This window comes from Xiphophorus maculatus, chromosome 1 (genome assembly GCF_002775205.1).
Source record: "Xiphophorus maculatus strain JP 163 A chromosome 1, X_maculatus-5.0-male, whole genome shotgun sequence".
Lineage (NCBI taxonomy): Eukaryota > Metazoa > Chordata > Actinopteri > Cyprinodontiformes > Poeciliidae > Xiphophorus > Xiphophorus maculatus.
In genome coordinates this window covers 16,514,863-16,528,662 of record NC_036443.1, presented here as the reverse complement: position 1 = coordinate 16,528,662, position 13,800 = coordinate 16,514,863, and the positions used below count along the sequence as shown (strand labels likewise).

General features: G+C 39.1%; 1 protein-coding gene across 3 annotated transcripts in view; it reads left to right on the top strand.

Moving 5' to 3' along the window:
• The window catches only part of LOC102236093 (neuron navigator 1), an 87,357-nt gene that overhangs the window by 69,202 nt on the left and 4,355 nt on the right, over nt 1-13,800 (top strand). For all 3 annotated transcript variants that reach the window (XM_023332725.1, XM_023332727.1, XM_023332733.1), the window contains 20 exons: nt 1,732-2,545; nt 2,647-3,168; nt 4,394-4,435; nt 5,089-5,237; nt 5,333-5,515; nt 5,609-5,661; nt 5,900-5,923; nt 6,134-6,211; nt 7,785-7,868; nt 9,591-9,699; nt 9,794-9,915; nt 10,081-10,089; nt 10,990-11,174; nt 11,258-11,420; nt 11,517-11,715; nt 11,802-11,890; nt 11,984-12,082; nt 12,177-12,348; nt 13,213-13,478; nt 13,590-13,741. In XM_023332725.1, the coding sequence (XP_023188493.1) occupies nt 1,732-2,545; nt 2,647-3,168; nt 4,394-4,435; nt 5,089-5,237; nt 5,333-5,515; nt 5,609-5,661; nt 5,900-5,923; nt 6,134-6,211; nt 7,785-7,868; nt 9,591-9,699; nt 9,794-9,915; nt 10,081-10,089; nt 10,990-11,174; nt 11,258-11,420; nt 11,517-11,715; nt 11,802-11,890; nt 11,984-12,082; nt 12,177-12,348; nt 13,213-13,478; nt 13,590-13,741 (3,514 nt within the window). The remainder of the gene's footprint in view (nt 1-1,731; nt 2,546-2,646; nt 3,169-4,393; nt 4,436-5,088; nt 5,238-5,332; nt 5,516-5,608; nt 5,662-5,899; nt 5,924-6,133; nt 6,212-7,784; nt 7,869-9,590; nt 9,700-9,793; nt 9,916-10,080; nt 10,090-10,989; nt 11,175-11,257; nt 11,421-11,516; nt 11,716-11,801; nt 11,891-11,983; nt 12,083-12,176; nt 12,349-13,212; nt 13,479-13,589; nt 13,742-13,800) is intronic.

Here is a 13,800-nt window from a genome sequence, read left to right as displayed (position 1 = left end):
AGATAATACAACTTTAGAGTAAATAAGAGTACACTTTTCTAGACATTTTCTTCTTTCAACTAAATATACATTGATAATTTCACAGAAAGAGACTTTATAGCATACTTTGCTTTGTACTCTAAGAAACAAATATTGTCAATAAACATATTCATATATATATACTTTTTTCATTATATACTGTATATATATAATGAAAAAATTATGTAATTTTTAATTATAAAGCTGTCATGAATAATAATTCCTGATTAACTCTATAGCTTTAGCTTTGTCTTCTAGTTTGCTAACCAGACTTCAAACTTGCAGGAATTGGTCATTATATCAGTGCTCAGCTGCTCTGCACGAGCCTGAACACTGCTTGTTGAAAACCCTTCAGATAAATGCAAACTTGTAAAGCAGCTCATTAACAATCATGTCAAAGTTTGGAGAAGAGTCCAGCAGTATTGTTAGTAGCGGGATTGGGTCTGAGTGAGGGTGACAGTTTTGAGTGAAACACAAGTTAAATATATCGTCACAATATAGCCTGTAAACTCTTAAACATTGGAGCTTTCTATGTTGAGTCAGTTTGTTTTAAGATTCAAAATGTCAGTGATGTAAATGTCATAAAGAGTCTCACTGAAATACATATGTAACGCAGGCCTGTTCTGTCTTGACATGTAGTAATTCAGGGTCTGTTCTGCTTGAGTCATAGTTAGGGTGTCTGTGAATCAACCGTCTTTATGCTGAAACTAATACATACGCCCGGGTCCGTCTGTGAATTTCACTGCAACTAGTGTGTTCCTTCATTCAAATGTTCTTGGAACAAGTCACTTTGTGGTTGCACAATGGATTTAGTTTATGACTTGACACATAAACCCAATTTTCCCATTTACATTAGAACTCCAGGAGTAATCTCTTGTCAGTGTCATTATCTGAACACTGGGAACTGTGAGTTTGTGTTGGGGTAGGGAGAAAGCTGTTCACATATGTGTGTGTGTGTGTGTGGGGGGGGTGCGTATGTGTGTGTATATGTGTCTTTTGTGGGTTTCTAAATACTTTTAAATAACTCCAGATGTCCACAGGCTGCATGCTGGTGGGCCTCGTGCAACAGCACTTCTTCGACTCTGTTAACGACTGGTTTATAAACCTCACATAATGACTCCCATTAGATACGAATCATGAGTGTAAGGAGTAAGGACTTTGTGTGGGTGGTGGATACAGTGGAGCCTTCTTGTGTCAAATAGATTATTTTTCTCTGTTGCGTTCAAGCAAATTCAATTAATCTGTATGTTGAGAAATGTGAGAAAAGGTATCAAAATCCCCTTGCGTTTACCTGCTTTTTATCACGAAAGGACTTCTCAAGTATAGAATTTTAAGTTAAACTGATTATTTTTTCCATACAGACGAGTTACTTTTCCATGCCATGCTGCTCATGTACATCCCAGCACTCCGCAGCTGGGACATTTAGAAATGAACTTACTGGAAAGCTTAAACACTTACTGGAAACTGACAACTATTTTAGGTCATCATGATGGAAAAGAGGAGTAACGGTGTGATAACAATGTGTGTGGCTGTAGTCTGGCCAGCTAGCTAAAGCTCTACAGAAACCGGGATTCAGTTTTATCAGCAGACAGTCAGTCCTTTTAGGGCTTCAGATTAGATATCATGTCCTTTTGTAGAGTGGTTAGCCTTAGTCTTCACACCCAAGCTTCTTGATGTTGTTGAAAGTCATCGCTGTTGTTTTTCTAACGGTAGGTTCTGTGAAGTCAGATGGGAAGCCCATGGACAAATCCCGACTAGCAGTGAAGGCTTCGGGACTTCAGCGTTCTTCCTCTGATGCGGGTAAAGACCATCGAAATGGCACTGGAAGCGGTGAACAGCGAAAACCCCCATCTGGCCTGGTCAGGCCTTCAGCTGGTGGAAATTTTGGCTTCAAGAAAACCCCTACATCTACCAGTAGCACTGCAAACAATCCCAGTACACCCATTGTTGGGAGTTCAGGCGTCAGCTCCGTGCCCAGCGGCTTAGCGGCTGTAGGGAAGATTCCAAAAACATCTGGTATTCCCGTTAAACCATGTACAGGTGGTGGAGGACGTAAGACAAGTCTGGATGTTTCAAACAGTGACCAAAGTGGCTTTCTGTCTTCAAATGCCAGGACCTCTCTTCAGTACCGCTCCCTACCTCGTCCTGCGAAGACAAGCACCCTGACGCTGACCCGGCCGAGCTCAGCTCGCCCAATGAGCACCACTGTGGACACTAGCTCTGGAATAACAAAGCCTTCCACAACATCGCCACAGGGCTCTAAGCTCAAGGAACCCTGCTCAGGACTAAGTTCTGGTAAGACTGGAGGACGTGGAATTCCCAGTCCGAGTCCTGTCAATCAAACTGACAGAGAAAAGGAAAAAGAGAAAGCCAAAGCTAAAGCAGTAGTGTCAGACTCTGAGTGTGGAAATGGGCCTTTGAAGGGCAATCCTGCTCAGACCCCTTCAGAGAATGGAGGGAAGCTTCATGGGCTCAGACCGCCCAGCAGTGTCAAGGGCATGGATCTGTCTTCACCCAACACCCAAAGGTATTCATACTTCCTATGCTCTGATTTATTCATCCATTTTTACATGCACTTTAACAAGTCATTATGTAATTGCTGCAACATTATCATTGTTTGTCAATCAGGTTGTCTGGGGTACGCAGTCTGTCAAAGCCTCCATCCATGGCCCAGCTGGACAAGCTGAACTCAGACAGTCTGGACATAGATGTTCAGGATGGTCTGCCTCCAAAGATTCCTCCCTACTCTAAGCTCCAAGAACGTTCAAGCTCACCAGGAATGTCAACGAGCCCCTGTCTGACCCCCAGCCCCGCACCTATACTCAATGTGAACTCCTCAGCCTGCTTTTCCAGCTCCGGCATTGGCCTGGGACCGAGGCAAGTCACTTCTCTCGGTGTTGGAGGGAGTGAAGGCAGTACCTCTCCCCTACTCTACCCTCGCACATCAGGACTACATCGCAGTTTGGAGTCTCTGCCCTTACAGATGAGTCTGGCTCCAGAACCCCAGGAGAGGGATAAAGAGAGGGTGAGGGGCACCTTGGGGAGAAGCACCATCGCCTTAGAATCTCAAGACAAAAATCGAGAAGTGGACAGGGACCCTCCTTCCAGCTGGAGCTCTGGGAGTAAAGCCTCAATCACACTCAAAGACAGGTCAGTCAGCTCCTGCTGAAATATAATCAGTAGATTTGTCATATACTGTATTACCTCAAAAAGACTTAATAAAAAAGTGGCAATCTAGCCCCACTTTCTGGTCAGTTATGGAAGTCATAGACAAAGGACTTCTATATTCTCAAACTCCATGTTCAAACATCCAAATCACATTTCTAGATGATGTTAAGATCCAATGAATAAACAAATCCCTTTTTAAACCATTAAACTGGTTTAGTATAGTAGGCAAGATAATTGACCCTTGTGATGCACAATTGTTTTACTGAGAGCCTAATTTTTGAAAATAAAATATAATTAGGAATTTTAACTGAAACATGATTGACTAATGGGTCTTTTTTTGCCCTAAGACACACAAATAAATAAATTCAAATTAAAGTTCAAACTGTGGTAAAACTTAAAGACAATAATCAGTTACAATCTGTAGCAACCTACTGTGAAATATAACATATTGTGTCCACTCCCCTAAGCCAGGATCCTACAAAGCCCTTTTATTATGAACATTAGTGTAAAATGTACACTAGATTGTTGGGAAACTCAAGAGTTGTTTGATCAAATCCACTAATTATACAATTTCACATTTTTACAAGTCCAATTATTTTGAATTACAACAGAAAATTCAAATGTTCCCACTAGCAATTTAAGCAGACAGATGGCTAGATTTATGTACTGTTCATGTAGACGCAGGTGTGACACTGTGGCAACTGCAAAACACTAGGAAGTTGTAATACCTGCATCTCTGAAGCATATGCCAATTTGAATTTGAAAATGAACTTTGAAAATGGCTTTTGTTGTTAATCCACTGTTTTTTTGGTCAAAAGAGAAAATAATGATGAGGAAGGTGCTTAAATATTAGTCCATTTTATTTATTGTTTTTATTTTATTTGTTGTTTTTAATAGCCACAGAGTACTTTTTTTTTTTTTGCATTTGGATTAGTATTAACTGTGGAAACTGTTGACATTTTTAAATGAAAAGCTCTAAAAACAAGTAAAGTTAACCTGTTACGGACATGTACACATTAATGAGCTGCTGAGATGTTATTACCACAGGCCTGTTATCAGTGCTGTACCAGCAGCTCTGATTGTAGTCATAATTACTGGCTGCCACAAGCTGCCTGCCAGTCGTATTTCGCCTCTTTGTGCCTGTTCCTGAGAGTTTAATAAGTCCCTGCACTAGTGCTCGCATAACCACTTTCTTTCATTTCCACAGTTCCCAGAGAGACAGAAACACACTGCCAAAGAAAGGTTTAAGGTATGTGAGTTCAAACACAGAGTTATTCTCTTAAATCCACAGCTTGGTTTATCTCTGTACTCAGGATCAATACAGACTCTATGGTACAGGCTACTTCATTACTCAGGATGCTGTTGTGGGTGTTTGTAGCCATGTCTTGGTGTGGCTGTGCTGACTTGCAATCAGACAACCAAAACAATTAACTGCACCAGTGTGTCTTCAATCTTGAGTGTAATGTTTTGTGTCTCAAAACGTTTTTATTAAACATTGATTTTCCCTAAATGGGTAGAGGGGATTCTTGTAGCCATTTCTTAAACTATTTCTTGTTATTCTGATTTGAACCGTTATTAATACAAATGTCCCTCTGTGCCACATGATATAATAAGCAATTGTTTCTGAATTTGCAGTCTCCCTCCTCCTTAATAAATGCACATAAATTATAGGTTGGCTTTACTTGGGGGGGTGGAACAGTCTTTTGGTGCAGATTATGCTACTACTTCAAAAATCATGTTTATTTTAAAACTTTATCCATATCCTGCGTAGTGGGTTACAAGACATAATTTTTGACCAATATTCACAAAAAAGTTTTATTTGATTACCAAAAAAATACACTTTTAAGCTCCAAACCTTCTTTATTAGTTTTGGGTGGCTAACTTTTGCCGCTCTGTTTTTAGTTTCAGTGGACCCTCTCAGCCTGAGGAGGAAGCAAAAGAGAAAGGAGAGAGGAGACACTCGCATACCGTCCTCAGTATGACGGACTCTCTCACCCTCCCACTGCTGTCCTCACCCACCTCCCTGCCCCGCACCTCGAAGACCAGTATGGGTCTGTATCAAATACCAGCTAATAATTAGCACCATCAAGCAGGCGTTCCACATCATTTTGGCTAATATTTTTCTATATCTCTGCTGTCACAACAGTACCCAGCCCCGTAGGCGGACCCAACAGGATGACCCGGTCCAACAGCATCCCAACACACGACGCCTCCATGGAACTTTATAGTGCGTCGCCACTGGGCAGCACCATGTCCCTGGCCGAACGTCCGCGCAGCATGGGGATGGTTCGCTCTGGATCCTTCAGGGAAAGAGAGCCCAATGATGAAGGTGAAGCACTAGATTACTTTTGCGGTTTATTTATCAATGTAATCTACATGCAGCATTTCCTTAACTTTGTCTCTCTTAATGTTCACTTCCCAGTTCATGGGTCTGTTCTCTCCCTGGCCTCAAACGCCTCGTCGAGCTACTCTTCGGTGAGTGTGGGCAGCGTGCAGAATCAGGTCGATACAGATTAGTCTTTTTGGTATGACTGTTGGTTTGGAAGGTGGAGGGAGTTATGCTTTTTTTTTTCTTGCTTCATGCTTTAAACAGCGCACACCTGAGATAATGATCAGTACCTTATTAGTCTCCTATGCTTTCCTTTCCTCTCCACTTCTCTCCTACCCCCTCTGTCCTCTCTAACTTCTTGACTTTGATTCCCTCCTTCCCAAGGCTGAGGAAAGGATTCAGGGAGAGGTGAGTGTTTTCTTCACAGCCTAGTCACGCTCGCTGTCTCATCTCCTATTTTCCCTCTTTCGTCCATCAATCACCATCCTTGTTGTTTTTGAGTAAACAAGTCGCCTCATCATTCTTTGGTCACCATCTTTTCATTTATTGAGTAACATCAAACACTCTTAAAGCGATGCTTTAAATCATATAATTTAACATATATTTTTTTCAACACAGCAAATCCGCATGTTAAGGAGAGAGCTGGAGTCATCGCAGGAGAAGGTTTCCAATCTGACCACACAGCTAACAGCGAATGTATGTATCATGTCTATTTCCGTCTGCTGCATAATTTTCTAGCCTTGTTTTTACCAAAAAAGGATCTTTAGTGTCATCTTCTCTGACATTTGGTAACTGGTTCTTTCCCCGTGATAAGCTACATTTACACCTCTTTGTTTATCGTACTATTTTCCTCACTCAAATATTCTCACTAATACATTTAAAAACTAAGAACCAATTAAAGAGAAAGAAACAATACATGCATGTCCACTGTTTTTGTCATCCCTGTTAAAGTTGAGTAATAAAAGCCTTTTTTATCAGTTTTTTTTTCTACATATCTTACCTGCTGATTGAGCACGGTGGTAAAATAAACCGGGGTGCCTGTCCAGCTTAGTTTGTGGCGGTTCTGCTAGTTTTAGTGTCCTAGCTAATAGGTAATGTAGATATTGGCAAGATTATGTTAATAAATATCTTGTTTAGCAATTTTCTAATTTATGATATTACATCTGCTTCACTTGAGTGTTTTTCTTATCTTTGACAAGTGTCTGCTAACTTGACTTTATTCAAAATGGCAAGTTAGGATTTTGAAAAAAATTTTTAAAAAATTATTGTATTTGAATTATCAAAGGAGACCGTAACAATTATGCCTAATGAATGAATGCACTGTAGTTGAAGGTTGGATTTTTATTTTTTATTTTTTTTTGCATTTTTGTCAGAGTAAGCTACTGCTATAAAAAAATAAGTTTACCATATTTGAAGTGTTTTTCACCGTTTTTACATTGGTGCCAATATTTGTGGACGACAGCTCACTTTCCCTATACTCAGAACCGAATTTTACTATATTTATCTAACTTTTATTCATTTATTTATTTGCACATTTTTTGCTGTCTTAGAATTGTGGGCATATTTTTATTTATTTGATTTCCTGTATTTATTTTTACTCAATTTAGATGTTTATTCATTTATTTTTGTTATTTTTTGCACAGTCTCTGGACTTTATGTTTGGGTTTTTTGGTTTTATATGTATGTTCATTTATGTATTTTTTTATTATTAAGATATACAACTGTATCATTTAATATTATTCTTTTAATTAATTTATTTGTTTGTTGTTGATTGGGAGTGTGTTTGACACCTGTTTAAGCTCAGTCAACTCAGTCTGCACTCCGACATTAGGCATATCTTTGTACAAAACATGAGTCATCTACGCCTTTCTTTGAGATATGGATAGACCTTGTTAAAGCCAGGACAAATGCTTCAAACACAGAATTGTGATGAATTGGATAAATGAGATGACTCATTTTATTATTTTTGCCAGCCTTGTGTTCCAGAGAAGAACATAATTTTCTCTCCTTTGCTAGACCAGAAAGGAAGAGATTAGAAAAGAGGTGGATATTGCAAAATGCCATCCTGTTCAACCTTTGTGTCCTTTAACGATTTAAAGGAAAGCAATCTAGCTGAACCTATACCTCTTTGGTAGTGATAATGTCTAAATTATGTTCTGCCATTTTAGACCTAAAAATGAACTCTGTACAAATATCCTCTCTGAGACAACTACTTAAAAATGTAAAAAAAAAAAAAAAAACTTGATTGCTTTTCATCTTTTGTGAACAGGCAAACCTAGTGGCTGCCTTCGAGCAAAGCCTGGCCCTGATGACAGCTCGGTTGCAGAGTCTGTCGATAAGCCACGAACAAAAGGTACCATTCCAGCTGCACTTTCAAACTCAAACACACACAAAACAGATTCCATCCAGATTCCAACACTACACTTATCTAAAGAGCAGTGAGCTTAACGAGCCGAAGCTCGGTGAGGCGACTTTGATCACAGCCTGCAGCAGGAGCTAAATGTGGATTAGAGGCCGGGCAACCGGGACCAAATAGTATGGAAGAAAGATGTGGAAAACGAATAAAAAAGCTTTTTACGTTGAACTAACAAGCATGCATGTGCACCTGCAGCTCCAGCCCTTCACTCTTGTGTCTAGTTTTGGTGTAAATGAACTCGTCACTGCCTGAGGCTGTGCTTGATATAAGGGGATGCATGAGGAGTCTCTCGGAGATCATCACGCCTTGCTGCTCCTTCTGAAAGTCCAGTCTGTACCGGACCAGAAAAGTCTTTGTTGTAAGTGCCAGTGCAGTGACCTGTGCAGATCAGCCTGGAGCTCAGCACCGTCTAACCTTGAGATGGGCCGTGTGGCTCCACTGAGAGCAAAGAGCTATCAGCTTTAGAAGAAAACAAGCAGAGCAGAAACACTCAGTTCATCTGGAGTCGCTGTCTGAAACTTTTGGGGAAGATTACACACAGTCTCATCATGGTTGTCTTACTATTTCAGTGTCAGTGTGAGCATTGCTTATATTAGCACATTAAACTACCTCTCTGAATTTAAGCAACAGAAGTTCCACCAAAATGCTGCAATGTTGCGACAAAACTAAATGTAATATTTAGTACTTTGCAAAATGTAAAAAATAAATAAATAAATAAATAAATAAACAGTGAGAAATCAGTTGGACCAAATAAAACTAATGAGTAACATTAAAATATTTAATATATATAATAACAGAGTACAAAAAAAAACATAAAATTAAATGTAAAAAACATACATCACATTTCCCAAGAAAAAAAAACCTGATAAAAAGAAAAAAGTGGCAAGCTCAAATAATTGCATTTCATATAAACATAAAGTTGGACTACAGCAGAGAAGAGGGGCATGGAAAAATAATTTCAACCATTGAAGCTACAATGTTCTCTAAATGTACATCAGATCACTACAACAAAATAATAGCACATATGTACTAAGTTAGAATAAAGCAGTTTTTTAATAATATAACAAATTAATAAAAAGTTGAATAAAATGCAAAAATAAATTAACAATAATTTTTCTTTAAGGGGTAACAGAAAATTTTATGATTAAATAATTTAGTACTTAGGTGGATTCTTTAAAGCTGTACCTTTATTTTCTCACCTTTCAAAAGCTACATATCATCTCCAATGCAATTTTGAGAAGTTTGAGGTTGTGATTCCTTGCAGTGAAGGAGAATGGGGAATCTTTTAAAGAGGTAAACACCATGATGACAGTAGACTCACTTCTAAAAAATATATGAAATTCATGTGTCTGAAATTTTCCCACTGAGAATCTCAAGGGAGAAAACTGCATTAGATTCTACGAGGTTGAGATTTTTAATGAAAACATTTAAATTACATTTTTTCCACTACTTCTGCATAGCTCCACTGATTTGGCACTTTGTCATTCAGAACACAGATAAAACAAAAATCTGTTGGTGTTTGACTTTTGCACATTCAGACAACTTTGTTAATCCTCATTGGTTATTTATTTATAGTGCACAATTTAATATATTCACTTCTAACATGCATCCACTAACTAAGATTGTAAATTAATTTTGTCCTATGAAATATTTGTGCAGGACTCAGAGCTGGTGGAGATGCGGGAGACTATTGAAGCCCTGAAGACCAGGAATGAAGAAGCACAGGCCGTCATCCACGGAGCCTTAAACAACCAAGATAACATGAAAGGTTTGTAGATCAACCAGGCAGTCACTCCATGAATGCATTTCTCCCTCCTCCTCCTCAAACTGTTGTGACTAATTTGAAGCTTCCTTTCTTTCAGACCTTCGCATCCGACGTCAGAACTCATGTGAGAGCATCTCCAGTCTGAACAGCTTGACCAGCATGTCGAGTGTGGGCAGCTTGAAAGATCAAGACGCAAAGAAGAAGAAAAAGAAGAGCTGGGTAAGAATGAGTGGGACTCCAAAAGTGGTGGGTTTTTTTTAAACTCACAGCTTGTTTTATTTTTTTTGGCTAACTTCATCCTCTATATAAAAAAAAAAAAAAAACGCATGGCTGATGTATGACCACTGTCTCCCTCCTTTGTGTTGTGTTATTTGGCTATTTCAGGTTTTTGAGGTAAGTGTCGTCACTGCGTAATCATACAACTCTTATAATTTCCATCCACACAGCATGATGGGCCGTCTGAACTACAGTCCTTTCACCTCTGCTGAATGACTTGCTGCTCTGCTGATTAATGCTGCCTGATCTTCAACTGTTTTATTAAATTGATGGCTATGAATCAGTCATGAGAGGCAAGCAGCAGACATGATGTGCCGTTAAAATAATTAACCACTGCTCAGTTGACTGTCATTAGATGTGTTTAAGTGTGTTTCTCCTCATTTACATGATTAACTTGTATTGTGTTCTTCAGGATAAATGTGAGAAGTTATTAATTTGACCAACATGAAAATTATGTTTAGTTACTCAGCACTTTGCTTGTAAAATTAAACAAAAGAATTAAGGGAATAGTTTGTCATTTTAGAGAAATGGGTTTCCTTTTGAATTTATCTAAGATGCTCAAAGCAGTTAATCAATCAAATCAATCTATTTTCTGTTTTAGAATTAAAAGTGTAAAAAAATACAGTATCTGTTTGAGAACTGGACGTTGTGAAAATGTTTACTGCCCCCTACTGTTTCCCCTGAAACATACAATTACACAACTATTAAAAACTAAGGCGTTAACAAATTGAAAATACAAGCACAGCTGAGTTTGGAAACTTTACAGACTGTTATTTTTTAACTCAAAGATTATTTTTTTTTCTAGAAAAAAATATTTCTAAATATAGATAAGGCCAGTGGGAAAATATTAATGTCTGGGTTACATACAGTACATGTGGGGTTTCCCACTGCAGCATCTGAAAAATGACAAACTTTTCACTTAATGTGAAGCATGTCTGTATTTATTTAACTCTTACCTATTAAATGACGATTCCTGTCTGATTGACTTTCTGTGTCTGCTTTCATGTGTCTGTGCAGCTGAGGAGCTCCTTCAACAAGGCCTTTAGTATCAAAAAAGGCTCCAAAACCTACTCAGACATCGAGGAAATCGCCACCCCAGACTCCTCAGCTCCCAACTCGCCAAAGATGGCTCATGAGGGAGGAGAAGTGGATGAGGACCTGCCTTCGTCCCTGAAAATGTCAGCATCTTCTACGTCTTCCATGTAAGTAGACAAACGGATTTGAAACAATAAAAAAATTGCCTCTGTGGGTTTCTGGTTATGATGTTTCTCTGGTTATTTTGTAGGATCATGGAAACAGTGGAAGAGGGAGACAATGGTGAAAAAGCGGTATCAGAGTTACGGTCTGAACTCTGGGAGAAAGAGAGGAAGCTGACAGATATCCGTCTGGAGGCCTTAAGTTCTGCCCATCAGCTGGAGCAGCTCCGAGAAGCCATGAACAACATGCAGGTTTGTGTTTATTTTCAGTTCTATACACCCATAAATTCTGCTGGTTAATTTTTTTTGAATGGTTTGAATTTAAAACTTAATGTATTTGTGCTCTAGTCCACTGTGGACAACCTAAAGGCAGAAAACGACCACTTGAAAACAGGAAGTCAGTTCCCTCTCTCTAGCCCGGGTCCCACCTCCTCCACCTCTCAGCCGTCGGGCCTGGCTTCTCTCCTGGGGCCTTCTGGGAATCCGCCAATGAGTTTGTCCCTCACCAAGTCTTTCAGCCTAAGCTTAAATGATTGTAAAGCTCCAGGTAAAGAATAAATGAAACCCCAGTCAACATTTAGCTCCTGCAATTTCGTTGATAATTTAATATAATTGCTTGCTTCTTTCTTTCAGAAGTGTCTTCTTGTGACTTGCTAAGTACGTCGTCTCAGCATGACGAGGTCTGCGCAAAAGTCCTGGTTCGCACCGGAGATCAAATGGAGGTAAATTCATAAAAACCCTTCCAACAGCAACAAACACAGATATTATTGGGGTTTTTATTTCAGAGCAATCTGTTCTCTCTTCTGCGCCTGTAGGACAGGAAACAGCTGCAGGAATTCTGCCTGGGCTCAGTGACAATCAGCCAACGAACTGACTGGACCTGCCTTGACTCCCTCATTGCTAAGACCTTTCAAGTGAGTCTAATTTAGCATTTTGCTCGATATTCAACCAAAGGTTTTGCTCTTTGATGTAGCTCAGTATTAATAGTGACATTCTTTTGTTGTTCAGGACTATTTGAGTCAAGTGGACCCGACGGGAAGCCTGGGTTTGACCTGCGACTCTCTGCACATGTACCAGCTGAACCAAGGAGTGCAGAGGACAGTAGGGGGGGACAGGCCTCAGGACTTGCCCCATCAATGCCTTGGCAGTGGCCCAGTTCAAATTTTTGCAACCTTGAAAGGTGAGCAGTACATGTTCTCTGGTTGATTTGTTATTTTTTATTTTTAAATATGGACAAAGACATTTTACAAATAATTATAATGGCTCACTACCGGGCCAAAACAACTGATTAGTTTAATTGCGATGAATCAGTTATTAAAATAATCGTCAACTGATTTAGTAGTTGATTAATTGTTTAGTATACTGACTAATTGATGTAAGGACAAAATATTCAGTAACAGCAGTAATTAAGCCAAAACTGTGGAAAAAATATATACATATTATATTTGGAAAAAATAAATAAATAAATAAAATAAAAATCATTGTCTGTAAATTTGTTCTACCCAAAACTTCTCCAGTTTCATAGTTTTAATTTCACCTGGTTAAAATTTGGCCAAAAAGGAAAAGAAATATCCCAGTAAGCAGATTTCACAATCTCCCATTAAGCACATCCATTTATTAATTGGTTAATCCAAATAAATAGATCAGTACTAACATGTATTGATAAATAAAGCAGAAAGGGCTGAAATTTTAATATGTTGATGTTAGAAGTATGTATTTTTTTTGGCTTCAGATGTATCCTTTGCTACAAATGATCAAAAGAAATCCTGTCACAGCATTTGAGACAATGAAATGTTTACTTTATTTATTTATTTAAAAAACTGTTGAATTATTTGTGTATTTGTATGTTCTATGTATTCCTAGTATTGTATAAAATAAGCTTAAGTGGATAAATGAAAAATCTACAGAATGTGCCAATTCTTTTAGCGTCAGAATAATCCTCATTTTATTTTAGTGAAATAATCCACAGTTGCTGCCATTCACCGTTTAAATCAGTTTTACGGTAAATGTAAAAACTTCTAAAACTCCAAGTGTTCCTTTCTAGGTCTGAGAGAAAAAAGTGTTGATTCGCTGGTGTTTGAGACTCTGATACCGAAGCCCATGATGCTGCACTACATCAGTCTGCTAATGAAGCACAGACGCCTGGTCCTGTCTGGACCCAGCGGGACAGGAAAGACATATCTGGCCCAGCATCTGGCCCACTACCTCCTGCAGCGCAGCCAGATCGACACATCGGACAGCGACCATGAGTCGTGTGTGTTGGGTCGCTGTGCTGCTGTCACCTTCAACATGCACCGGCAGTCGCAGAAGGTAAAGCACAACTCTGAGCTATTTTTAACAGCTACTCTCACCAAAAAATACACACGTTAGATTGTTGTTATCGTCTTACTTGAGAAAAGTCGCATTTCCTCACATTTGCAGGATTTGCAGTTGTACCTGTCAAATCTGGCAAATCAGATTGACAGAGAGAGTGGAGGGGAGGTGCCATTGGTTGTTATCATAGATGATATTAGCGATTCAGCGGCCATCACTGAGCTCGTCAACGGAGCCCTCACTTGCAAGTATCACAAATGGTAGGTGCTCGGTTTATTGGATGTAGGATGTTACCAAAGAGTGACGCTGTTTGCTAAAA